Source organism: Scomber japonicus, chromosome 12 (genome assembly GCF_027409825.1).
Source record: "Scomber japonicus isolate fScoJap1 chromosome 12, fScoJap1.pri, whole genome shotgun sequence".
Lineage (NCBI taxonomy): Eukaryota > Metazoa > Chordata > Actinopteri > Scombriformes > Scombridae > Scomber > Scomber japonicus.
The window spans coordinates 19999841-20026047 of NC_070589.1; the positions used below are offsets into that span (position 1 = coordinate 19999841).

The 26207-nt window shown below is 38.6% G+C and overlaps 2 protein-coding genes across 2 annotated transcripts; one reads left to right on the plus strand and one right to left on the minus strand.

Annotated features, from left to right (window-relative positions):
• The first annotated feature begins 15929 nt into the window (after window positions 1-15929).
• LOC128368970 (complement C1q-like protein 3) lies at window positions 15930-18559 on the plus strand. The gene is made up of 2 exons (XM_053329905.1): window positions 15930-16596; window positions 16951-18559. The coding sequence occupies exons 1-2, from the start codon at window positions 15976-15978 to the stop codon at window positions 17128-17130; spliced, it is 801 nt and encodes a 266-aa protein (XP_053185880.1). The 5' UTR covers window positions 15930-15975; the 3' UTR covers window positions 17131-18559.
• Window positions 17553-22884, minus strand: pter (phosphotriesterase related). The gene is made up of 5 exons (XM_053329903.1): window positions 22839-22884; window positions 21788-22245; window positions 20605-20870; window positions 20169-20309; window positions 17553-18970 (listed from the first exon to the last, which is right to left on the minus strand). The coding sequence occupies exons 2-5, from the start codon at window positions 22217-22219 to the stop codon at window positions 18760-18762; spliced, it is 1050 nt and encodes a 349-aa protein (XP_053185878.1). The 5' UTR covers window positions 22220-22245; window positions 22839-22884; the 3' UTR covers window positions 17553-18759.
• Window positions 22885-26207: the final 3323 nt, after the last annotated feature.

Consider the following 26207-nt stretch of genomic DNA (forward strand, 5'->3'; position numbering starts at 1 on the left):
GATCACCAAGTCTCTTAAGTGAGTTTATGACTTTTCTGTACTTGTGCTAGTGTTACAATTTAATTTGTCCTCTTTATGGCAGCATACAACTCAACATTGACATATTATCACCTTCTGAAGTAGTTGTGGAAAACATATTGGCAAGCAATTGTACTTATACACCCACAGAGCAACATAAGCATTCATTTGTCATGTGTCTGGCCAACTGGCGAATGTAAGTTCGACCTCCACTTTCGTTTTAGCTCTGTTTTGCTCTCTACCCATTTCTGAGGGATATACCTAGGTTAGGTTGCAGCTAAATGCTCCACCATATTTGCCAGCTGATTTTGTCTGTTTGCAGTGTAAATTTTATACTAACAGTGGGTTCACAAGAGATTTTCATCCTGGTTTGCAGGCCCAGAAAACCGAAACTATGAGATTACCAGGTTATGCAACTTTTATACAGTTCGGGGGAACTACAAAAATGTGTTGCAATTAGCTGTGGGTTTGTCACTACAAGCAACCCCCTTCACCTTGTTAATATAAAAAGTATTGATTAGTGCAGCTCTAAAGGTGGAGCAACCAACTGAATATCTCTTCCCCTCACCTTTCCCTTTCAAGTGTGAAGGTTAACCTATGAGGGCTGCAAAACTCATGGAAAAAGCAGTTGAGCCAGCAATTGATTTATCCATTCCAGGCTACTGTAGAAACATGGCAGAAGGAAATGTAAGGCACGTTTTAATCTGTAAAGTGTGTTGATATTGGAATGAACAGGATAAAATAACACAAAATAAAGTATATAAATTATGTAATTATTTCACATTTCTGCCTAGTCCGTTCCACTAGATACTACATACTGCACCTTTAAAGCTACTGACTGAGGAAAATCTTAAATGAAAGAAATTCAATGTAACATCCTGTAATTGCCAGTTAAGGCCACAGTATCAACTTGTGGAGAGTCTGAACTCCTGATAATTAGCAAAGTAATACAGACTATTTCAAATTTGACAGTAAAAAGTGAGGTCGCTCCTCAGATCACATCTTCGACAAGGCCAGATGTATCTGCTGAAATTGCCACCTCTAACAATGATGTTTTTCAGCTTGATTTCAGGCTCAAAGTGTCAAAAAGACTCAAGAGTAAATAGTTTATCAACCACTTTTATTGTCTCTATTAATCTGTCATCAGTTTTATTGCCTAGTCTGCACTTTCAAAGCAAGTTGGGATGATGGATGGTGTGTGTGTGTGTGTGTGTGTGTGTGTGTGTGTGTGTGTGAGAGAGAGAGAGACAGAGAGAGATTGAAAGACCATATAGAGAGAGTGTTAAAGTGAAGCATGCAATTTGAAGGGGTTTTCTGCTCTCTTCCTCTCTACTCCACAGCGGCTGTCAGCTTTAATTATCTTTGACAAAGGGCCTCTTGAATCCTAATTACATGAGCTTTGTCTTTCCTGGAGCCCCTCACCATTCACTTCAGAAGCATGACGTGCTCACACGTTCCAGTCCTCTTCACCCTAAATTAATTGGGGGCGTTGCGTTTTCTCTTTCATCCTCTGACACCTTTGGGGAATCAAAGGTCATCATTAGTTCGGATGAGCATGTAGGGCAACAGTGAGACAGTCATGCATCACACATCAGTGCTGTCATGGGGCTGTCCTGGTTATGACAATGACCAGTCTTTATTCGCTGTGTATAGTCTTATATGAAGCGATTCATATGACCGAGCGGAATGGCTTATTGACACCCAGTGACGTCTTTGAATTATATTGTGTTCATTATTCTGTAAGTGTGGACAGCGGTGTCTGTAAGAGTCCTTTAGCTGGTCACGTCAGCTGGCATTTAGCCGGGAAATGTAAAAAGGTGATCCAACCGGAAATGTCATGACAGACTCACACCAAAGATATTCGATATCTCTAAATGAATTTGTGAATGAATATAATATTTCAGTGTAAAGGATATACTAATTTAGCAGACACATTTCCTCACATAGCACAGTGATTTACAGCATGACTTAAAATACTTATTAAACTTACTAAGTGAACAGTAATTGTGGTAATTGGTTCTCCTTCCCTGTGCAGGAGTCAGTTTTAAACAATATTAACTATTTGCTGAATTTGAAATACTAGGGTTATGTGTCTAACTTTAATCAAATGTCCCACTTACCTAATTCTCCTAATGAAGTGCCAAAGAATACCTTTTCATCTCCCATAAACTGGCACGATAATGTTTTATTTCTTTAATCATTTACAAGGCAAAAACGTAGGTAAGTCACATTTTAATATATTGAGTCTGGAAATAATATTGTCAGCCTTAATTACCCATCACATGTAGAATATCCTAAAAAAAATCCAAATTCTCCAAAAAATGACCTACCTTCAGTAAAAGCTGGAACCCTGATTGGCTGACGTGGATGGTAAATTAGTTTGATGAACCACACAATTGGAGATTAATGCAGATTTACTGTAAAACTTAATTCATTGGTCAATATATTGAATTTTGGTCACTTGGGGGCAGCAAAACAAGCTCCAATCACAACATTAACATTATCATCACTTTATAAAGTTGTGATGTTTCAACATGTTAGCAAACAGTTGCCAAGCACACATCCACCAGATCAACATTGTGAATCCCCAAAATGAATTTTTCCAGCTCTGTTTTTGTCTCTCCAAAGAGAGATGTTTGGCTCTTTAGCTGCTAAGAGCTAGAATACAATAAAATGCACTGTAAAACAGACGATAATCTATTTGGTTTTATCACAATGAGCAGAGCGACAAATTAGATATAGTTACTTGGCCCATTGTTAAGAAGAACACAACATAAAAAAGGTTGTGTGGTGCAGCTTCAAAAACACAAATAGTTTAAAATGTGGGTTTCGAAATAACTCTAAAAAACCCACTGGAAATAATTCCTGACTAGGAGGGTAGATGCATAATAGTATCAGGAATATATTATAGATATTACAGATTCAGTATCTATCTAACAGTAAGACATCTGAAGAAGATTTAGTATTGAGTTTTATAAATGTTTTCAGGGTGCTTTGACTCCCTTTCTTACAATGCTATATAATGACTCAAATATAATGTCTAAATCAATGCCTGTCACATTTTTGATAGAGATCACCAAGTCTCTTAAGTGAGTTTATGACTTTTCTGTACTTGTGCTTGTGTTACAATTTAATTTGTCCTCTTTATGGCAGCATACAATGCCAGTTGTAAGTGGTTCACTCATTGGTCCATTTTGACCATGTAGGATTTGTAAAAGGCTGGCATGCTTCAAGTAGGGTGACCAGATCCCAATTCACCAGATGCGGGACAAAGACTACGTTTGTGTGGGACAATGTGGGATACCAATGCATCGAGGTAGTCTAAAAGAACTAATAAACATTTCTATTCTTCCCCTTTGCTTATAACATTACTATGCTTTGCCATGGTTGATTCAGTAACACATAACAGCCTGCAAATAAAAACTTAACAAATATAACTTTCCCAAGTTCTCTCATGTGAGAAAAGCTTCTTTAGCAAGTTTCAGGACAATCCACCACCCTTCATGGTTTTTGCCCATTTTTTCACCCTGCCGCATTTTACCCGTTTTGGGGCCTTGTGCCCAATTTTCGGATAACACCCCCACGGTGCTTAATGTTGCAAATCTTTCATTCAGCTGGCCCCCATGGTTCATTTTAGCATGTTTTGGCACAATCCGCCACATTTCATCGTTTTGCCCATTTTTCGCCAGGTAGATCAGCAAGGCAAGGATGTTCAGTCTCTTGGAAGACCTGGCATTTGCTATTAGAGCTAACCAACAAATAAGTAGCATTAATGTATATTATGGATATGATTTTAAAATAAATTAATATGTAGATGATATATTATTAACTCTTTCAATCCAACAGTCTCAGTGACACACTTTTTAAGCTCATAAACTATTTTTGGCACTCTTTTTTTTTTTTTTTTAAGGATTTTGTTGGCATAGACGCCTTTATTAAGCAGTAGACAGACTGGAAACATGGGGGGGGGGGGGGGGGGGGGGTGACATGCAGCAAAGGACCTCCGATCGGAATTCAAACAGGGGGCGACTGCGTATATGGCATGCACTCTAACCACTCGACCACTTGCGCATCCTGATTTAGGCAATCTGGCTATATATATATATATATATATATAAATATACACAAAATCAAAACAACTCAGCTAAACTTTTCCTGCCCATTTTGCCATAACTAAATTATCTTAGTATTACTATAATTTCCCCCATTGAGAATATATTCATGATAAATGGTCCTGAACTGATTAAAACTATTATAGTAGATCTTATCAGATTGGGAATACTTTCACTATCCTTGTGGGGCAGAGATAATTAAAATAATGCTTTCTTTTATGATATCTTCAATTCCTCTTACATTACATGAATATTGGTTGAAAGAAATTAAAAAGCTTTTTATTTCTTTTAGAGAATCAAAGACCAAACTGACAAGACATAGAAATAAAGGAGGCTTGGGAATAACAGAAATATATACATATTTGGCCTTCAATGGAATGTGGCTGGAGCAAAAAGTTGCTGGTGAGAGTAAAAAAACAAGTATCCCTTTTTTCTTTCAAGGTCAATACAAACATTAAGAACCCAATTATTACTTTTTTCATTTTAAATATTTTTTCATGTTAAAGATAATCCAAAACGTACAATCGATGGATTAGTTTTGCATTCATGTCCATTATAGGAGAACCCATTATTCATCACTGGAGAGAAAACTCTACAGATATGACATTAAAAGAGATTGTAACAAATGTATATCTCTATCACATGATGTACAGATGATGAGATGTTAAACTAAATATATGTAACTCCACAGAAGCTGAACAAAATGTATTCTGTCAGTAACCACTGCCCACAAATAAGACAGTTTTGAGTAGAAAAAAACTTTATGTTCAAAATTAAATGTAGATGTGTCACTGTGCTCCAAAATGTGTTTGTTGGAAGTTTAAGTGGATGGATTAAAATGTGCAGAAACACAACATCTGACAGCATTGGCTTTCCTTTCTGTGGAAGAGATCATTCTTATGAACTGAAAAGTAAGACAATCAAATTGATTTAGTTTGAATCAATGGCTGAAGGACTTAACAGAGCTGATAATGATGGAACCTGTGGTCTGCATCAAGACAATGGCTTAGATGGACTGTGGACACATGTATAAGACTATATAAATAGGGGACATTTAGGTTAATAAGTGATTTGACCGTTCAAGATGTAAAGCCAGTACAATGAAATAGAAAACAGATCCATAGGTAGAGTGAAGAAGTCCTGTCAAGAAGGATTTCTGATGGAATTTATATATATGTCAGTGTGGCATGTATACGTCAGTGTGGCATGTTTGGACACCCTAAGAGTTCTGAAGTCTCGGATTCTTTTTACAAGGTCTCAGACATTAATCAGTTTGTTAGGCCTGAGGCATTTCAACAATTGTCATTAGGAAATGTCAGCTGGTGCCAATTTCAAAGCTTTACAAATATTCTGACTCTTCAAACCTTGTGTTAACACTCAGCAACCATGGGTCCCCTCTAAGCAACTGTGTAAGACTCTGAAAATGGAAGTTATTGATGCCCACAATGCAGGGGAAGGCTACAAGAAGACAGTAAAGCGTTGTCAGCTTGCAGTTTCCACAGTGGGAAATGCAATTAAGAGATGGCAGTTTAGGGGAAGATCAAGAAAACTCTGAGAGAGGACTGCTCATATACTGGTCAGAAAGGCAAACCAAGAACCTCATTTGACCACAAAAAAGCTGCAGGACTATTCAGCACACTCAGGAGTGGTGGCACATGCACGAACGAGATGTTCATGGAAGAGTCAGTAGAAGAAAATCTTACCAGAGTCCTTATCATAAAATCCAACTTCAGAAGCAACAGAACATCTACAGAAGCTAAATGTAATTGAGTCTTGATTTTGGAAACAAGTGCTGTTGACTGATAACTCCTTGGCCACAATCATCCATCCATCATATTTTGGGGTTGTGTTGCAGCCAGCAGTGCAGGAAACATTACATGGGTGGAGGGAAGGAAGAATGGGAGAAAATCCCAAATATATGAATTGAAAGACTTTAAGCTTACTACAAAATGTGTTTGAAAGCTGTGATATCTGCCAGTGTTACGTACTGACTGTACTGAAAACTTGTGCGCGTCATAAACAAACAAACAAAACATCAGAACTACTAAACCATCCAGGTCTGCTTTTGTTGTTGTCTTGCATATTATCATTATGATGCAAATAAAGTGCTGGACCTGATGCATTGTTGGCAAAGTGCAAATGAGTCAGGGGAACAATTCGTTAGCATCTCCATTCAAAAACTGCATTGTTTTTGTGAAGGTCTGATGTGTGGTCAAGGTTGAGCTAGACTGTGTTGTTGCGATCACTATGTTGAACAATAATTTGCATTTAGTTGAGGTGTAATTATAGATCAGAGGAAAGAAACAGATATCTGCTTCCCCTTTCATGTGTTTGGTTGTTTCTAAATGTGAATCTGATTTGTGCCCAGATGTTTAATGTTTCCCTATTGCATCATCTTTTCCACTTTTCTCTCTTTTTTTGTGAAACAAACAAAAACTACATCAACAACTCAGGTTTAAGTGACCATAAAAGTCAGATTATTGGTGGTGTTGTCATATTACCAAAGAAGTTTTGAACATTTTGAGATGGCACAAAATTTTGATGAGAGAATCAATTACATGTTCATATCTATTGGGAAATATGAAGCTACTATATCCAGCTGCTAGTTAGCTTAGCTTAGTATATATAAAGACTGGAAACGGTGAAAAATGTAGTGTGCCTCTGCCCTAAGGCAATAAAATCCACTTACCATCTAACATTGTATCTTGCTAGTTTATTCATTACAAAAAAACTGCAAAAGTGATACGATGTGGTTTCACAGACTGTTTTGTGTTGGACTACTTGGCGGGGTGCATCGATGAAGATTCGTCAGGTTCTCAGACATCCGGATTTACATGTGTTTTTTTTTTTACATGTATTAAACTAAAGAGATGTTTTACCTTTGAACAGATCCAGGCTAGCTATTTCTCATTTTCCAGTCTGTACGCTAAGCTAAGATAGCCTGCTGGCTATAGGCTCATATTTAACGCTCAGAGATGAGAGCGGTATCAAACTTTTCATCTAACTCTCACCTTCATGACCAGTGAAAATCATAGCATTCTTAGTATTTGCTGTCTTCTTCAAGCAGTTAAAGAACACACAACATAAATCACTTACACATCAGTTTACATAATAAAATATTCCATGGAGCCTCAGGAACCAGTGAGTATTATGAATATTATAGGTTTCATAGCCTTTATTGGTGTACCAGTTTATAAAGGATCTGGGTGATGAAGTTTCCTTTTGATATTTGTGGCTGATATCCTTTAAAAATATAGGTCAAGGTCACCTTAACCAAGTTCTTTAATCTTTTTTTAACCTCTACAACATGAAAAGGAGCTATTCACATAATGACACTCAAGGTAAATGGAGAAAGGTAGGATTGAAAAAAAGTGGGGGGAAAAAGAAGAAGAAGCAGTGAGAGGGAGGGAGTGATGATAAAGAGATTGGGTGATAAATCTTGTTCTGATCAGGTTTCTCTGGCGCCCTCACACCTCAGTCTCTTTCTTGGGGTAATTAATCAATCCCAGACTGGAGGCATTGATCGGCCTCTTGCGGCCCTTGGTATGTTTACACTCCTCAATTGTATTTGCCACTAAGCCCCTCGCTGCCGCTCAATCTCATCGGCAGAAAATGTGACACTTCGCCCTCTGATGCCATCAGCGAAACAGTGCATCGATTGACATCTCGATGAAAATCAATCTACTTATTTCTTGTTGCATGGAGGATTTAGGTTTTGTTATAATCCTTTGTTGTAATCTTTTATTCCAGGTTGCAATACATTAAGTTTTATTGTGAGCAATCAAAACACTCCTGGAATGCAGGGACAAGCATTTCCCCACAGACAGTTTTCGTTTTACTTAGATATTTTCCACATAGTCATGATATACTGTGGACTATTTGAAGTATTTTTGTAATTTGCATACTTAAAATAAATCTTTATTAACTAGATCTTTTACTTAACTAATCTTAATGATATGAAAATGTATATTAAGTAAAAGCTGCATTCAAATGTTTGCTTGAGTAAAAGTACAGATGGACGGAAAAATATACTTAGAATAACAGAAATAAAGAACTCATGCAGCTTAATGGATCCTTTTGGAGTTCTATATATTATTAATACTAATGGATTACAATGTGCAGCATTTCAATTTTGCAGTTGGTGAAGGTGAAACTCATTTTAGCTACTTTATATACTTATCCACTTGATAAACTTTTATATTATTCTTTAAAAATGGATAACATTTTATTTGACAATCTTTGTATGAATGAAATGAAAGTGTAAGTTTTTTATATATATATAAAATTTTAATCTGGAACGTAACTACAAATTATAGCTGTCAAATCATTTTCATATCATATGAAGAGATAGAAAAAACATAGTGGAGTAGATGTATGTATAAAGTAGCATAAAATAGAAGTATTCAAGTATAGTATGCCTTAAAATTTGTTTGTCATTACGTTATGTTACGTTACATTACGTTACTATTGTTTGTACTCCTATCGATTTTACTCAGCACATTTTTCTATCATGTGTTTTTCAGTTTTTATTTTTAATCTTGATGGTTACATGCGTCCCACTGTCCTCTACTGAAACTTCAATTGTTTTACGGTGATATTATAGTTTAATATGTTGGTATGACCATTTTAAATACATTTTAGATATCAAATATCAGAATATGTTGGCTATTCGTGATTCAAACCTGAAGTGATTATCATTCATGTTGGGTCATGTGAAGTGAAATGGAATAACAATCTAGTCAGAAACCTCAATGAGTCTTCCATCTCTACTAGGTAAGTTTCTTGCTTTTTATTCATTTTTTGTGTTTGTTTGTTTGTTTTGGTTTATTAAGCCATGCAGATCTTTGTGCATTGTACCACATATCCCCTTCATATAGCTGGCATTTCATATTTTTTGTAAACCATTTGTATTATTTTCTACATTATCACTAAACCTCTCACAGGATGCAACACATGATTCAACATCTTATTCACAGACTGTTTGAGAGGGATGACGTGTTTAGCTTTGAGCTCCTGCTGGAGGACAGGAGGATGCTGCAGAGAGGAAAACATGATATTTAAATTTAATTAGAAACATGAAACACTGTTTCATGTAAGTGACAGTAGAAATTATAAATCCTTGATAAACAAGCAATGAGCAGCACTGTTGTACAGCCTTGTTGGCATGTAAAAGCAAAGGATATTGAATAGGCATTGGATATCAAGCACTGTCAATGACAGTACATAATGGCATATGAGGAAACTGTTTTTCTGAAAGGGCAGACATTCAATTCCTGTACAAAAAAGCCTCATTAATGGAATAAAGACTTGGAATATTATATGTCAACTTTTTTATGTTACCTTTCGGGGACATTAAATACAAGCAAAGCTGAAAAATCATTTTCCAAATATTACCTGGAAAATCACCACAATAACAGAGAAAGATGCACCGTAAAAAATCTCCATCTTATTATTTCAGTCTGTAAAACAAAAACAAAAATTTTGAATTTTCCAAAAGGGAGTGTCCAGGAACAATTATAAAAAATTCCAAAAATTATAAAAAATTATATATTGGAATCACGAAAAATGTAACTTGATTTATTAAAACATCAGAAATAAGGTGATTTGCATGAAAGCAAGTAAAATATGTTCACTGCATTGTCAGAGTTTTTACCAGGAGCTATTCTTATCTACAAATTTGTGTACTTGAAGCTTTGAATATGCTGTCTCCTGAAAGCTTGAGCTGTAGCCTACATGTATTTTGGGATAAACTCATTGCCTTGATATTTTGCACAAATCTGAATTAAGTGCCCTCTGGAGGTCCACATATGAACAGAGTACATTTGAAAAACACAAATATCTCCCACAGTGTTGATGAACAAACACACTGACACAAGCACATGCGCACAAATCAAGACGAGCAATTGTTCACTTGTCAACAAGAAGCAAATAATAAGATCAACACAACAATCACCAATTAAACCTTGATTTTCACATGAATGAAAAGCTCCTGCTATCCAACTAAAATTGAACGATTGCAATCGCTCCTCTATCTTAAGTAAAGTACAGGACCAGCTTTGAGTGGGCGGTGTCGTAACGCATTATGTTATCCCGCCCGCTGAGCTGAACTGTTGAGCCCAGCATTTCACTGATTTGTCTTGAAAACAGGGAGAGAGAAAAAAAAAGATAAACACAAATTCTGAAGGAGCAGAACATGTGAAAAGTACTGAGGGATATGCAATTTATCACATGGCTATCCGGCACACATGGGGTTTTATCAGTTGATCAACACTTGAGTGTTAGTGGTCACATAATATTGCTGTTTATAACCCTCACTGGTAATGAGAGGTCCATTCAGTTTCCTTCCCATTCACCAGACAAACTGCTTGACTAACCTGTCTCAGCTGTGATTGTCATTACCACAATTGTGCCCTGCAGACAGCCAGGTCAGGCCCCATAAATGTCATACATATTTCATGCAGCATCACATTTATCTGACAAAAGGATTTTTAAAAATCTTTTTTTTAGATTGAAATCACGCCTCATATTTCATTAGACAATCGAAAAAGCCTCCGGTCTGTGGTCAGATGGGCTCCATGTTTTATTCATGTCCTCTGAACATCTGCTTGTCCGGATGTCAAAAATCATCAGGCTCCCCCAGGACTCCTGCCTGACTGGTTGTAAATGAACTCCAAAGTCGAAACTCAAAACAACCTGTCAGAGCTCCCAACCACCAGAGGAATCTTTAAATACGCTGGCGGAGGTGAGCTGAGTAACTAAGATCTTGTGCTGGGAAAGAGCGATGAAAGTCAACTATGGACACATAAGGAATTAAACATGTGCACTCGGATTCAGTTGGTGTGATACTGTGAAAAGCTTCTAATAGCTGCGTCTTCTTCCCACAGCTTTTGGTGGATTTTGACACTGCTGTTCGCTCTGGCTCCTGGTCGACAAGTCTCCCTGAGTCACCAGAGGCTTGTGCCAATTGGAGGGAAAGAGCCTGACCACTAACAAGTGCTCACTGACTCATAGCCGCCACAGTATGTCACACTGTGTTTGTGTATGTGTGCATGTGTGTCTTTATATACTGTTCTATTATATAATCATTCTGTTTCTCACTTTGCACCCTTCCTACAGAAAATGTGTTCTTTTATAAATGATCATGTATTTTAGCTCACATGGCGTGCCCTCTCAGACTACTGTAATAACAGAGATTCATGAATTAAACAAAATAACATGAAAACAGGAAATACTGAGAGGAAAGTACGCAACTAATAAAAATGAAATGCATTTTAAAGGGGTATTGTGAGAGGATTCTCACAGTATTCTGAACAATTATTGGCATCACTAATTGCAATCATCCATATACTCCCATGGACTTTGACTGCACTATGTGAGTATCCATGGAGGTATTTTTTAGTTTTTGATTACCCTTAAAGCCTCTCTAACCCCCCTTCAGACATGTTTGAAGTCGTATACACTGCATTGACTAGACTCATTTAAAAGCCTTAAAATCACACCCTACACTTCTTCCTCGTTGAAAAATCCAGAATCTATGAATATGCAAATATTTTTAATTTCTAATGGTTTACTACTACAGACAAGATGTCTTCACCTTCAAAGAAAAGTGTATGTGCACTGCAGGCTTCAAATTTCCACACCACTTGTGTAACTATTGGAGCACAATAGGCTCCAAAATGTTTGTGATGTCACAAATCATGCTCCTAGGTACACGCCTAAAACTAAGATTTAAGGTGAGCTCAGAGAAACCTTCTCCATTCAGCAATCAAATGTGAAAACAGCCTTCTAGTGCACATACATCATTCTGCTCAGTGAAACCCAAACATCACAGTGCAGCAACAAGAATAAACACACCTTTTTTGACTGAAGGGGGACATTAAAGTTCAGAAGAAAACATTCTTAGTAAGAGTTTAACTGGTTCATCAGGACTGTGCAGGTGCGTGTTGATCAAATTTGATTGACAGTGGACTGACAACATCAGCAAACAACCCACCAGCTGTCATCAGATTCTGATTCAAATTGCTAAATTCTGATTGGTGCGTGGGATTACGTGACATCACCAAATGAGCCCCAGCCACTTCAGACCAGTGAAGAAATCTCTCAGAAATAACCAAGTCATCTAAGACTCCATCGCTCATAAGAAGTTGAGAAAGCAGGTTTTCAGGGGCTTTTCTGTTCTGTCTGTTTTTGAATGACACTCAGTTTTACATTCATTTTCTTGGCATAACAGCTTGCAATGCTGAAAATATGGAACACACTGTGGTAATTTCTCTGGTGGCCTTCAATGACAAATTGCAGCTGGGATCAAATTAATTGCATCTTTCTCAAGGTTCAACAGAGATTTTGCTCTCTTCAAGCTAAAACACGTTGACATTTTATAAGTTAACTATGTTGTCAACTTATGCTCAAAAGAAATAACCTTTAATATCAAACCTGTATTAACTGATTTTTATGGCCACCTGGGGGCAGCGGACACAAACTGTAAACACAACACAGAAACATCCTTTTAAAGGGAAAATTCAATGTTTTTCTACCTCGACCATATTTTCCCATCATTTTGTGTTTAAATGACTAATGGGGACAACAATTTTTGAAACTGTTCCAGCCAACAGCTGCAAAATCAGCTGTAATGTAATCAAGTCTGTTGTAATTGTGTCTAACCAAGTCTCGCTCAAGGAGAAGTCTCATTCTCATGAATTGACATTTTTGTAATCCAGCCATGACTTCTTTTAGACAACACCAAGTTAAACTTTCTGTACCCAAACACAACAAACTATTCCCAGCAGTCCTCTCTCCAATTTTTACTTATGTTTCCACTGGTGTCTCCTCCGGCAAAAAGTCACCTCTCATGAGATTTCAGATCAAACCTCTTGAGAGAGACTTGTTTAGGAAGAATAACAAACTGATCAGATGGAGCAAAAGTTAAAGAAAAATGTTTTATTTCTCTATATGGTCCTTTCCCTAATGTTGTCAGACACTTCTTTAACAATCTGAATCTGTCAGTGGCAGTGCAAGCACTTTTAGTGCACATGGATCGATGGGGTGCAATTGCCCTGTCGCATTATATTGCAGCCTGTTTTGCAGCATCCAGCTGCATCGCTCTTCCTCAATACTGGACCAATTTCAAAAACTGTTGTCCCCATTAGTCACTTAGATACAAAATGATGGGAAAGTAGGGCCAAAGATGAAAAATACCAGTTTCTCTTTAAGTTGATATGGCTGTGAATGTGTTAGGATTTTTTTTCAATGTGTAAACTTCTGGTTTCTATCAACATTAACATTCATTTGGAGTCGTATTTCTGGCCTCCTGACAAATTAAGTCCAGTATTTACTCTCTTTTTAGTACTTTGATCTCCACTAATTCCTCAGAGAAATATCTGACTTTTAACTGTTAAATACTCCACAGTGTTGTCTAACTAGTCCAGCTGGTGCTGGGTAAGTGGTTTAATAGAGGTGCTTACTTTGTTGTGGCTGGAAATAAAGCAGATAAGAGTGATCTAGCAGTAAAGTTATGGACTGTAAACCAAAACAATGAGCTGGAAATCTTTAAAACAGTCCTTAAAGCTGAGGGGAGTTGAAGTCAGGTGATAATGGACTCACATTACACATAATCATGTGATCCATTGTTAACATAATAACTAAAACATGACCTAATTGTTGAAGTCCATCTAAAGCAGATACTTTCACCTTTTTCTGTTCTACCAAGAGCCAAAAACATGCAAGCTTACACATTAGTTTCTTTTCTACCGATATTGTTTGGATTTTATTTGTCTTTCCCTTGATCCTTGAGTCACCTCTTTATAAGTATAATGGAAAATTATACTTCCCAAATACTTTGTTTTAACTTAGATGTGTAACAGAAAGTCCTGGCCTCTTGACCTTTATAACCACGGTAGGAGAATACAGAATTAAGGTCGTGTAGTTTAATTGCAGTTGTTCACTTCTGCCCTGCCTTCGAGTTGAGACAATGGTGTAACCTAAAGTTGTGACTGCCATCTGTGGCGGGTGTGACATCGAGTGTAAATGTAAGTGCTTGCTGCTTGTTGTCCATTGATCGACACAAACTCTTAATATCTTTTATGTATCAGTGAGAATTAAACTATTTTATTACAGACATATTCTGTGTAGGACATAACTTAGCCACTATAACATGACGGGCTTGTTATGTCATTGATGTGTATATTCAAGTATATGCTGTATGTTGCCCTTGTATTCTAAATACTCTGCAATGATGAAACTTTTTTTTCTGTCTTTCTGTCATTGTTAGTCATACTGTTAAATAGGATCAATGTATAACTGAACTGTTGGCAGCACACGTTTGTGGCAATGATTTTAGTGCACATCACATTTCTTCTCTTAACAAAAAGAATATAGAATAAATAATGAAGATCATTATTGGATTTGAACTTTCATCCACCACTTTTAATCAAGCTATATCATTTTTTAAGAGGGTCAGTAGTTCTGTTTGGCACTTTTTGAGATCATTATTCAACAAACACACATTTCGAATCTCATCCGGGTGGCAATCAAAGCCTCCCTCCAAACAAACAAATGGGGCTTTCTGTGTTTTTCCTTCTTGTTCATTTATCTCTCCACCTGACAGTGAGGTGCCATTGACATGGAGTGAAAGCCTCTGCATTCATGAGCACACCATCATCTGCCCTCCTCACCAAGAATTAGCCTCTCATCACTCAAACTTTACAAAAGCCACTTTGCTAAAGTTTTATCTAGATAGGACTTGCTTTTAAAATCTTAGAGATCAGCTGTTTGGATTGTTTTATGAATCAGTTAAAATGCAGTTGTAAATTTCCAGGGAAATGTAAGAGTATGCATAATATCTCTTCAGATACTCAACAATTTTAAGATTTATTTACACAGCTGCTAATTATGAATTCCAGTTCATAATTAATTAAGTGATCTCATCCTATTCTCCTTCTAAATGGCCCAGTATTCACTCATTTCATCAGTATATTTGTATGAAGTCATCCTTCACTGCCAGCTCCTACTGACTCCCTCCTTCCTTTCAGTGGCTCTATAGATTTCTCTCAAATGATAAATTGGACATGGGGAGCCACTGAGGTGTGACCAGGTGCCAAAGGAGTATAGCTTTTGTCTATAATGGGCCTAATTAGGCTTAAGACCTTTAGAGCTGTTTGAATAAGTGCTAAAAGCCTGTTGTGATGGTTTGTGTGGGTGGTTTGTTACATTACAATAATCAATAAAAAACGAATACATACTCTGTTAAAACTCTGCTAAAGTAATCAGAGTTAACTATCTCTATGAGTTCACAAACAAATCCATTAAAGTAAGGCAAGTGTCATTAAAATGTGAGTAGTGGCCCATATTATTTGTTCCATTTTAGTCACGTTTCAAAGCTGCATCTCTCTTTTGTTTTTCACTTTCTCTCTTTTGATTGAAGAAATTCACGGATTCTGTCCCATCCATCACCTCCACCCCTCCCCTCATTCTCTAAACACTGAATTGGGTAACATTTAATTTCTAGCCCATTCTCTCCTGTGGCACCGTGGTGGGCGGAAACTTGTGCTGCATAAACATATAGCGTAGATTGTGTCTTTTTTTCATCTCATAAAGTCTTTTGTTGTTGTTTTTCTTGCTGTTTTTCTTGCGGTGAGAAGGTGGGGATGAACCAGTTGGACTGATACTACAGCGCGTAAAAGTTGTGGATGGTTACTTTTGCGCACAAACATTTAAGGGACTATTTTATCTCCAAAAATTGCAGTATCATACAGGATCAGGTCAAATTCTTCCCTCGGCAAGGATATCGCTCACAAGCAGGCTGGAAGACCATCCACTCCGGAGAACACAGCGAATCCGCAGAGCGCAGATGATCGCAACTGGTGTTTGTGGCGTCGCGCTGGTGCTGGTGTTGGTGGTTCTGATACCGGTCGTGGTGAACTCCGCCGGGACTCCAGCCCGCTACGAGATGCTCGGGTCCTGCCAAATGGTTTGCGACTCCCACGGGACCACAGCCACGGCCGCGGCAAAGACGACCAACCCGATCAAAGACAACCGTCTGGTTCAGTCGCTTCCAACGTTCATCCAAGGTCCTCAAGGAGAGCCGGGACGCGTGGGGAGGACGGGTCCCAGGGGCCCAGTTGGCGAGCCCGGACCGCCTGGACCTTCTGGTCCGCCCGGAGAGAGAGGGGCACCGGGTCCTCCGGGTCCACCCGGTGCACCCGGAATAAATGGGCCCACCGGTGCCATCAGCGCAGCCACCTACAACACTATCCCAAAGATTGCATTTTATGCAGGACTGAAGAAGCAACATGAGGGATACGAAGTGCTAAAATTCGACGACGTGGTCACAAATCTCGGCAATCACTATGACCCCTCAACAGGGAAATTCACCTGTTCAATACCAGGGATTTACTTCTTTGTTTACCACGTGTTGATGCGAGGCGGGGATGGAACCAGCATGTGGGCCGACCTCTGTAAAAACAACCAGGTAAGATACTTCATGAAATAGTATTAACGTTTCATTTTCTTTGCTTTACTCTTTGCATAAAATGTACAATAGAAATACTCATTATGTCAGGATTACAGACGTAATTTCTCTAAAGAAAAGACGCAGCTTTTACGCACGAGTGTACCAAGAAAGATGAAAGAAAACATTTCCTGGACATTTTAAAACAGAAACTGCTTTTTGTGGAGTTAGGGTTAGGGTTTAAAGTTTAAAGTTGAACTGAAAACGACAGATGTGTCGTCAGTGAGATGACCTCACGGAGCTGTCCGCGGTTCTGATTTCAGTAAGTTAAAAACAAGTTTTATCAGCACAAATGTCATGTTTGCTTACTTCCAGGTGAGAGCCAGCGCCATCGCCCAAGACGCCGATCAGAACTACGACTATGCCAGCAACAGCGTAGTTTTACATCTCGAGCCCGGAGACGAGATTTACATCAAATTGGACGGCGGAAAGGCGCACGGGGGCAACAACAACAAGTACAGCACCTTCTCTGGCTTCATGTTGTACGCTGATTGAAACAAGGGAAACATCCGCTCTGCATATACTTTGCTTCACTGCTCATCCTTGATTCAATGTCAGTTGGATTATTAGAGACAAAGCTCACCATTTTCCATATTGCAAACGAATCAAGATGCTGAGGAAGTCGTGCGTAAAAAGAAAATAACTGTACAGTGTAATTACAGAATTACAATGAGTTTTAATGTATACAGCTCTGAACTGTACTCTTGTCGGCTTGATTAGTGTCGCTACTGCACCCTGAATTAACTGTTTCGCATTACATATTAAGTTTGCTGATATGTCAAACATACTGTAGCTGCTGTTGTAACACATACTAAGTGTTGATTCATTGTATTGACCTGTAGCACTCAATTATACAAGGTAAAGTTATATGCACATATTCACCACTCTCTTTACAATGTTGTTAATCCATATTGGTGCTTTAATTTAAAAAAAAAGGTACCTGTTGCATTTTGAGTGAAAATGTTAAAAGATGTAAGTGATGCATGATTATAAAAGCTGACATTTTAACTCTGCACAGCGTAAAAACACTTGAAAGAGAAAAAATAAGTCTGTAAATGTGTTGACGCACAGTCACAAAATGATCACTGTAACTCATTTTTCTTGTCTCAATATGACAGCTGGTTGGAGCGACAGGGTAGTTTGGTGGTTAGTCACCATCATAGAACTGGACAGTCACACTGACAGCAACATTCCCTTGAACTGGACGACAGACATCGATCCGCCTGCTATTTGTTGAGCCCCTCTAGGTATGATTGTCAGCTAGAATGTAAAGTATGATGTTAAATTAAATCCTCTGGCTTTACTTCCTAATCCTCTCAGAAAATTAATCAAAAGTTACACACTTTTTCACGGCGCACAGTCAGCTGTGGCGATCACGCCATTGATCATGGTGTGAAGTCACCCTGTGAAGCCACCTGTTTCCCAGATGAGAGGAGGATGTGTCCTTCATCTGGGCCTCCACTAGACACCCACTGAGGGGCAACAGGACAACTCATCTAACACAGCCGCATTGTGTCGAGAGCAGAGCGGCATACTGATTACAAAACACACTCATTATTTTCCTTCTATGTTTGCAGAACTGTCACTAACAAATACAAAGAAAGCAGCCACTACCATTGACATTGAAAAATCAATTAGCACCACTGTAGACAAAACCTCCAGAGTGAGGAAAATATTTGCCTTCGATTGTATTCATATTTATGTGGACAAACAAAAGCTTTTTTTTTTGTTGTTGCCAAAACAAGACCGCTAATGAGAGGCACTGTGATCCTGCAAGGCTCCTTTATATAATTAGCTTACAAAGTGAATAATGTGTAATCACAAATATAAAATCAAGCTTGAACCAGTTCAAGTCAATCTCCATAAAATCTTTTCGTTTAAATCAAACAACAACCTGGAATTACTTTTCATTTAAAGCAAATTACTCAATAAAATAAGAATAAACAATTTAGGACAACTCCTGTAAGCTCATTGGTTTAAGAGTCCAAAAGTGCATTTATGAATCTGTCTGGACTGGTGATTATTGCAAGAATCTCAAAGTATTCATTGTGGGTTGTTCAGTCATGATGTGAAGATAAAGTTATGGCTACATCAAAACCGCCTGCCTCGGGTCTCTCTTCTGCCTCATTTGAAGGTCAGCCAGCATTTTGGGTTGTCGATGAGGATCTTATCCACCTGGTGCTGCGTGAAGCCCCTCATCAGCATCTTCGGCACAATGTTCTTCAGGATGTGAGAGTAGCCGTGGCCGCCGTACTTGGTCAGACGGTTCTTGGTGTGGATGTCGTGAGCGATCACTATCTTGTCCTCATAGCCCTCCTTTACCAGGAATGCCAAGCTGAATGTGAATGAAAAAAATAGTGACACAACATAACACAACTTACAATTTTAGTTAATATTAAATGTAAAATAAAAGATTCTCTTGAAGATAAGGGGAATCTTACTTTAATGGAAAGGAAATGTGCCTTTTTTATACCTATTCATTAATGCCTTTCTTTATTGACAACAAAGATTAAACACTCAAAACAAAACCCACACACAAACAGAAGAAATAATTAATAGCCTATATGTAGCCTAAATTAAAATAACATTAGATAGGAGACCGGGAGAAAAATGTAACCTGGAACTACAGTGCGAAAATAATGATTAATGTTAATTGCAGTGGAACAACACAAACTTCTACACAGAGAGGTAGGAGGCTAGTGTGGGAAATAATGTTAACATTACAAAATGGATAAATTTGACCACAAAAGTTGGCAATCCAGCACCAGCAGAGTAACACAAGACAGTTCATCACTGAACTTGCTTTCAGCTTCATACATGCCCTCATCCTCCAAAAAGATACAAAATTCCGCTCTGAGCTCAATGACGCACGACATCACTTTGCTCCTGGAAAGCCTTGCTTCGCTGTTAAAACAACGCAGAGGTGTGATCAGTTCCCATTTCCTCACAAAGTGTGGAGAATGCTATCAGGGGGTTTTGATCACGACCTCTGTCAAAACCTAGTTTTATTTGAGGCTGAGCTGCCTTGACGCTTGTGCTTCCCTATGAATGACACACTGCGTCCACTGCAAATCTGGCACAACCTTCTTCATTAGTGCCGGCTCAGTTATCGTTAGTAGTTTTTTTTGCATTGGACAATTCTGTATGCAACTCTGTATGAAGCCATTTGTGCTCTACTGTTCACTGCTGCAGCTTTAACCATGTGATTCTCCTGCTGCCTATTTATTTATATTTTATCTGACACACATTTGATTTTAGATCTGCTGAAGAGGACCAGTTTCAGTTTACTGAGATGACCTGTGACTCCACCCTGTGGCTGGGGTTTACAGCTCAGTGGTATTTTGTTTGCATTTTGTTGGGGCGATGGGGGCAGGTGGGGCTTGAAAACTCTCCCTTGTCCAAAGTGGGGAATGACAGAAAAACTTTGAGAACCATTGCTTTAATGTGAACACAGAGGTCACATCTAAGGATCAAGTGTGGGCACATCAGCATGGTTACCATTGACAAGTTTAACCTTGAGCAGTGTTACTCACGCCTTGACTCTCTGGCTATCACTGGGCATGTCCACCTTCAGGTCATAGGGATAGTTCAGCATTTCCGTTCCAAACAGATCGTACTCAAGGTAACTCCCCATCTTAGCAAACTCAAGCAATTCACCCTCATCAAATATGGTCCTGCAGGAAGAGAACACACAGGTGATAAAGTCGAGGTGTGGCAATTAAAGCAGTTCATCTCATTTTTAATAACAGGTTCGAGTTTAATATATAAATGATTGTAAACTCAATAAATAATTCCACTGCATGATAGAAATAATGCCTAATTTAGGGCTTAACTAATGTATAAAAACCTTGGAGTGTCATCATGTTTTGCAATTAAAGGTGACATAAAGGTCAGCTACAACACTTTTAATGAAATCCAAACAACACTTCAATTCCCAAACTCAGCCAGCTGTATTCAGGCACTTCTCACCTGTCCAGGTGCGACATGACAGTTTTGCTGATGTCACCGCCGGCCTCCTGGAGAATCCGGATGACTTCGGCTGGAGCGGCAGGATTCCTGCCAGGATGGATGATAACGGGGCAGCCGAGCTGAGCCTGAGCGTGAGCTGTGGCCTTCAGCACCTTCTTCTCGCTCTCCGTAATCGGCCAGCCGGTGCCGATCTCTCCAATAACACCACAGCGGATGTCTGTGCCATCGGCGCCGTGAAGCACCTCACTGACGATAATGTCGGTGAGCTGACAGGCAGGAAAATGAGAAGTTAGTCAAAGGTGAACGCCATCACTCTGCTGCAGCTTTATCTACATATTAGATCATTAAAATTACACTTTTGTGAGTCCCTGCTCTGCTTGTTTATCAGACTTCATGCACATGGACAGCACATTAGGTTTGAATGACAATATCGAATAAATATGAAGATTATGTGAATATTCTCAGTGAGTCACTACTCGAAGACAAGACAGAGCAGCTGCAAACATGATCAGATCAATCAAAAAACAGAAGAAACACAGAATGTGCTGAGAGAACCGGCGATGGATCAAACTCTCAGCGCAACAAATTGATTCAGGATGTTCTAATCATATGACAGACATACTGTACAGCAACCAATCCTAGACACACACACACTGATGAAGTTTTTAGATTAAATTGTTTAAAACAGAGGTTTTCAGAGTGAGAGGTGGGCCTGACCAGGGGGGGCTCCAAGTAGTTTCCGAGGGAGGCTCCATGAATGGAATCAAAAAATTAGACAAGGAATACTAGATTTTATGTTTGTTATCAAAAAGACATAACAGCCTAATAGTGTGTGACTTGGTTAAAGAGATTTTTACTTTCCCAGAGTCAGACACTGATAAATGCCTTGGGACAGACCTTTTTTTATGCATTCGGTGTACGTCAAACAGCAGTACCAACCTATCTTGGGTCAACTATTGAGTGTCAGCGAGATCAAGTAACATAATCATGATCCCATAGGCATCCATGAAATTAATGAAATTAAGCAAGTAAACTCAGGGTGAGGAGTCCCTTTTTCCCAGTTTTGTCTGAGGGGAGGCCCACAGTCTCAGAAAATCAAAACCCCGGATTTAAAACTTGGAGAAAACCCGCCCCCCCCCAAAAAAAGTGTCTATGTAACACTGCTACACTACTAAGCTCACACCTTCTCCACACTCATTTTCTTGGTGGCCATTGTGTGGGTGCAGTCCACATAGTACCCCGCTCCAGCGATGACGTGGACCCCAGTGTCCTTGGCCAGCTTCTTGAGGGTGGGCAGATCCCGGTCGATGCCTGTGGTAGTGTTCTCCACTATTGTGCCCCCTCCAGCCTTCCTGTAGACCAGCAGCTCGTCCCGTACGGCTGTGATCTCCTGCTGCAGCAGCAGGTTCTCGTGGCAGCTGTAGGGGTTTTGTCTCAGCCAGTGCATGTGCTGCATGTGGAATGGGTCCTCCGCCACCACCTCATCACCTGGAGGAGGAGGGAAGTAGCAGCACTCAAAGCTCATCGTCAGGTGCTCATGGGTCATGGTACGTCCCAGCTGGTCAGGATCCACCAGACCCAGGACAGTTTGGACCTTCCCACTGAGCTCTGACATGATGGGTGTTTAGGGTTTCTCACAACCTGCAAGGACACAAAGTAATGATTTATTTAGAGTTGAGAAAAATGTAAGCGCAGGGAAACGTTGTGCATGTTCGTGCAGATCTGACAGGAGAAGGGAGGAAGGAGCCCTGACAACTCATTGACCAGATTGACTTCAAAATGCAAGCCCAGATCACAATTTAAACTAACTATACTGCCAGTCTAGGTGCAGGTGAGGGATCTCAAAGCTGTGTATCAAGCTGGTGGATGTTTTTACGCCCAGTCAGGACTTCAAACTACAACAACCACTGTTACATAACCACAGCGGTATAAGTGCCAAACTGACTCACAATGATTGAATTCAAATATAATAACAATGAAAAATATGAGCTACATTCATTGAATTCCTTTCGAGCTACTTTCTATACTTTGCAAAGAATGTCGTGTATTTTTTTGCTGCCGCATTGTGGTCGTTAAATTACAAAGATTGTTTTGAGCAAAGGGCAGCGAGGAAATCGATTAAATCAAGCGAAAACAGTGTGCAATAAACTCAGAGCTGCAACACGAGATGTACAAAAAGTTTCATCGACTAAAAATCCTGAAATGTGTCGAAACTGCGAAAACGCGTTGCTGACCTTGCTTGTTCTTAAAATGTGGTCGACTCACACTGTTTTTTGTTTTTTTTGTTGTCTTGTCCACTCATAGACTGTGTAAATAATGGGCGTAACATCCGTGACGTCACCCATTGGTTTGTGGACTGCTGCTTTGAGCATAGACAGGCCAATAGCATCGGATCTGAACAGCGCCATCTTGAACATTTGAGGTGCATGTCGGGAAAAAAGAACACGGATTTGACTTATATGGGCATCCGGGGGAGGTTGCGAGGGCTGGATCCTTAGACTGGCTGGATCTTGAGGAAATTGCACGCCTACCTACCACAGTGTACATCGGTAACCTGGTGATGCTACGCCCCAATGCATACCCTGCTTTATCGGAAAATATAAAATCAGGGAGGCCAAAATTTCACAAATGAACATCATTAAACTGCATTGAAGAAGGCTTCAAATTAGCAATTGAGACCCTAAACACATTTTGAGGTTAGAAGTCAGAAATCAAGTGAGAAGTTGGTGAATTATCCATTGACTTGTTATATCCATCTTCTCTAAGGCTTCAGGGCTTCATCTAAATTTGAATAGATGTGAATTGATGATAAGTCATGATCACCTCCTAATGTCTATTCAAGGTATTCCAATTAAAAATGAGGTTAATTATCTGGGTATTACTATTTTTTAGTATTTAGCCTACATTATGGAGAGAAAACTAATTATTATTATTATTATTATTAACTAAAATATTATGACGAAGTATTAACAATTCTGAATTTGTGGTTACAAAGGGATTTATCTATATTTGGGAGGATTTTATTATCTAAAATCGAAGCTTTATCAAGATTTATTTATCCGGCATACTTTTTGGCTATCCATTATGATTACTTATAATTTATAATTGTAATTAAAACTTATGAAAACGAAGAAAGCCTTATTGCTATGTGAATGTTTATCAGCTCTTACTGTTATTTAATCCCCTGAAAGAATATGTAACAATTGATTTATTTCATTTTCCTATTGTTGTTCTGTTATATTTTATTTGGTACATACATAGCAATACATCACTGGAGGCGTGAATTATCGCGAGAGACTACAAGAGTCCAGTGCGAGAGTCGAGTAATTTCTTAATAAACAGTATAAAGATAAAGATAATAAATATCCAATGAAAAAAGTGACTAATAGGCAATCGTTTAAGTAATAGCTATATTAATATTTAATCAATCATTTACCAATATTAATCATTTATAAGCCATAAGAGAAACTCTTGGGTTGCCAAGCTGTGAAAAATATCTTGCTATTGAGTTATTAACAGTCAAGATATTAATGAAGTCATAATGAAAGGATGTGAGTTTCTCCTTTTCTAATAAGGCAGCAGCAAAAGTCATCATAATTGTTACATTGTTAATGAAGGGTCGTAAGTCTGCAGTCTTGAACATTTTTATAAGTCAAAGAAATGTAATATAAAAAATAAAATAAAAAAAGCTGGAGGGTGTTTTCTAATGTTTTTCTGTTTTATGTAAAGCACATTGAGTTGCCATTGTGTATGAAATGCGCTATATAAATAAAACTGCCTTGCCTTGCCTTGCCTAATGAAGTTGCAGGCTGGGTGCCACAACCTATAAAAACTTTTAACTGATCAATATAGCATTAGTTAATGATTAATTAACCCTTGAGCCCTCAATAGAGACAGCTGTGGTTCCAAACAGGAAAACTTGAAACCACAACTAATGATTCAGTAGATTTACTTGCAAAACTGTCATACTGACTATAAGCAAATTTTACTACAGAAATTAATTTTCAAGCAAATGGGTAACATTGCACATTATAAACTATAATATAATATCACTGCAACTTTCTTTGGCTAATATCCTAGTTTTGGACATTTGAGCAGAACATGTGAAGATGATGCAGAGTTTGAGAGACAGACTGTGACTGTTTCTGTGATCTAAACTCAGCAGATGGTCTCCACAGCAGCATGTGGTCTGCTGTTGCAGGGATTGCCCTGTGAACAGTCACCATTGCTCTGACCACCCTGGCAAATGGCTGAGCAAATGACCAGCCACTTACTGCAGGGCCTTTGCCTTCCGTCAACCAGCTTACCACACTATAGACTGTAAAAGAGCAACAGCAAGAAACATATGGGACTTTTGTGCTTCATTTGGATTAACCTGCTGGGTAGCTTTAGGGTAAAAATGAACAGTGGATCCTGTAATGGAGAAGATTTTCCATATTTTTATATCATCACCTGCTGCAAATGTCCTGTGTTTTTGGCAATGTCCTCTAGTCTAAAAGGTCTCTGATCTTGTCATATTTTTAATTCAGAATACAATTCAAGGGTCTTGTGATCACTGTTAAGGTTCTTCATAGTCAAACACCCATCTGTAGAGATCTAATCTATCAGGGTTTGCTGGATGTTCCTTGCTGCAGCCTTGAAACTTAAAGGAGAATTTGCAAGGTTGTGGATCCTAAACTGTGAACACTTTACTCAAAAGCAGCTCAAGACCCACCAGTTTAGACTTGCTTGTGTTTAATTTGATTTATTATTATAAATGTAAGTGATGAGGGCATGTAGTGTATCCACACAGTTATTTTGTGCAAGAATCATGTAGGTTTATCTGAAGCTCATATGGGGCTTCAGAAGTCTGAGTTAGTCAGTCACTTTCCTCGGACAGCATTTCCCTGTTGAGCTGTGGTGGAAGCATACAAACTAATTGGGACTTTGGCTCTAAAAAGACTGTAATAGTGAAAGCTATCTACTTGATTTGACTAATTTGGACAGCTGACGCTTCATATTAGCTTCAGATCAACTTTTAAATACATCTTTGTACAGAAGCAGGCTTGTTGATTTTGCCACCCATCACTTAAATTGTAAGTGCATTATGAAGGGATCTTCTAATGGGCAGTATTCACAAGAGGAATGATTATGGCAAGAAAACCTGTTTCAGTGTTCATTCAGACACCTGACTGTTGTTTGAAGATAAACATGAAAAAATATTAAGCAAACTTCCTGTGTGTTTGTGCTACTGTTACTACATAATCATTTTATAAAACACAAATTTTGAAATATGCACTGTAAGCACAATACAAACTGAAGCTAAAATTAGAACTGTAACTAGATTTTGTCACAGGGCTTCTCCACAAAACAAGGCCTTGAAATGAGATGAAAGGTCAACCACATAAAAGTGAACATAATACATTATGAATACTGAGTAATACAACTTACCAACACTACAGATAATAAGCCTAAAGATCAAAGTAGTTCATTCAGCTACCGTGATAGCATAAATGGAAGAAATGTTAAAAAGACTATACAAGGCAACAGGGACGGTAATTTTGCTAAATTAGTTTTTGGAGTGCTGTTGCTCATCTGCATCTGCTCTCTGAATACCATCTCAC

What these genes read in the sequence shown, in the direction of transcription:
- pter (XM_053329903.1), bottom strand. Translation starts at nt 22,219, where the DNA reads ATGTCAGAGCTCAGTGGGAAGGTCCAAACTGTCCTGGGTCTGGTGGAT. An exon ending in GTCATGTCGCACCTGGACAG is followed by an intron (nt 20,310 to 20,604) that starts GTGAGAAGTGCC and finishes CTCTTCCTGCAG; the next exon opens with GACCATATTTGATGAGGGTG. An exon ending in GATAGCCAGAGAGTCAAGGC is followed by an intron (nt 18,971 to 20,168) that starts GTGAGTAACACT and finishes ATTCACATTCAG; the next exon opens with CTTGGCATTCCTGGTAAAGG.
- LOC128368970 (XM_053329905.1), top strand. Translation starts at nt 15,976, where the DNA reads ATGATCGCAACTGGTGTTTGTGGCGTCGCGCTGGTGCTGGTGTTGGTG. An exon ending in ACCTCTGTAAAAACAACCAG is followed by an intron (nt 16,597 to 16,950) that starts GTAAGATACTTC and finishes GCTTACTTCCAG; the next exon opens with GTGAGAGCCAGCGCCATCGC.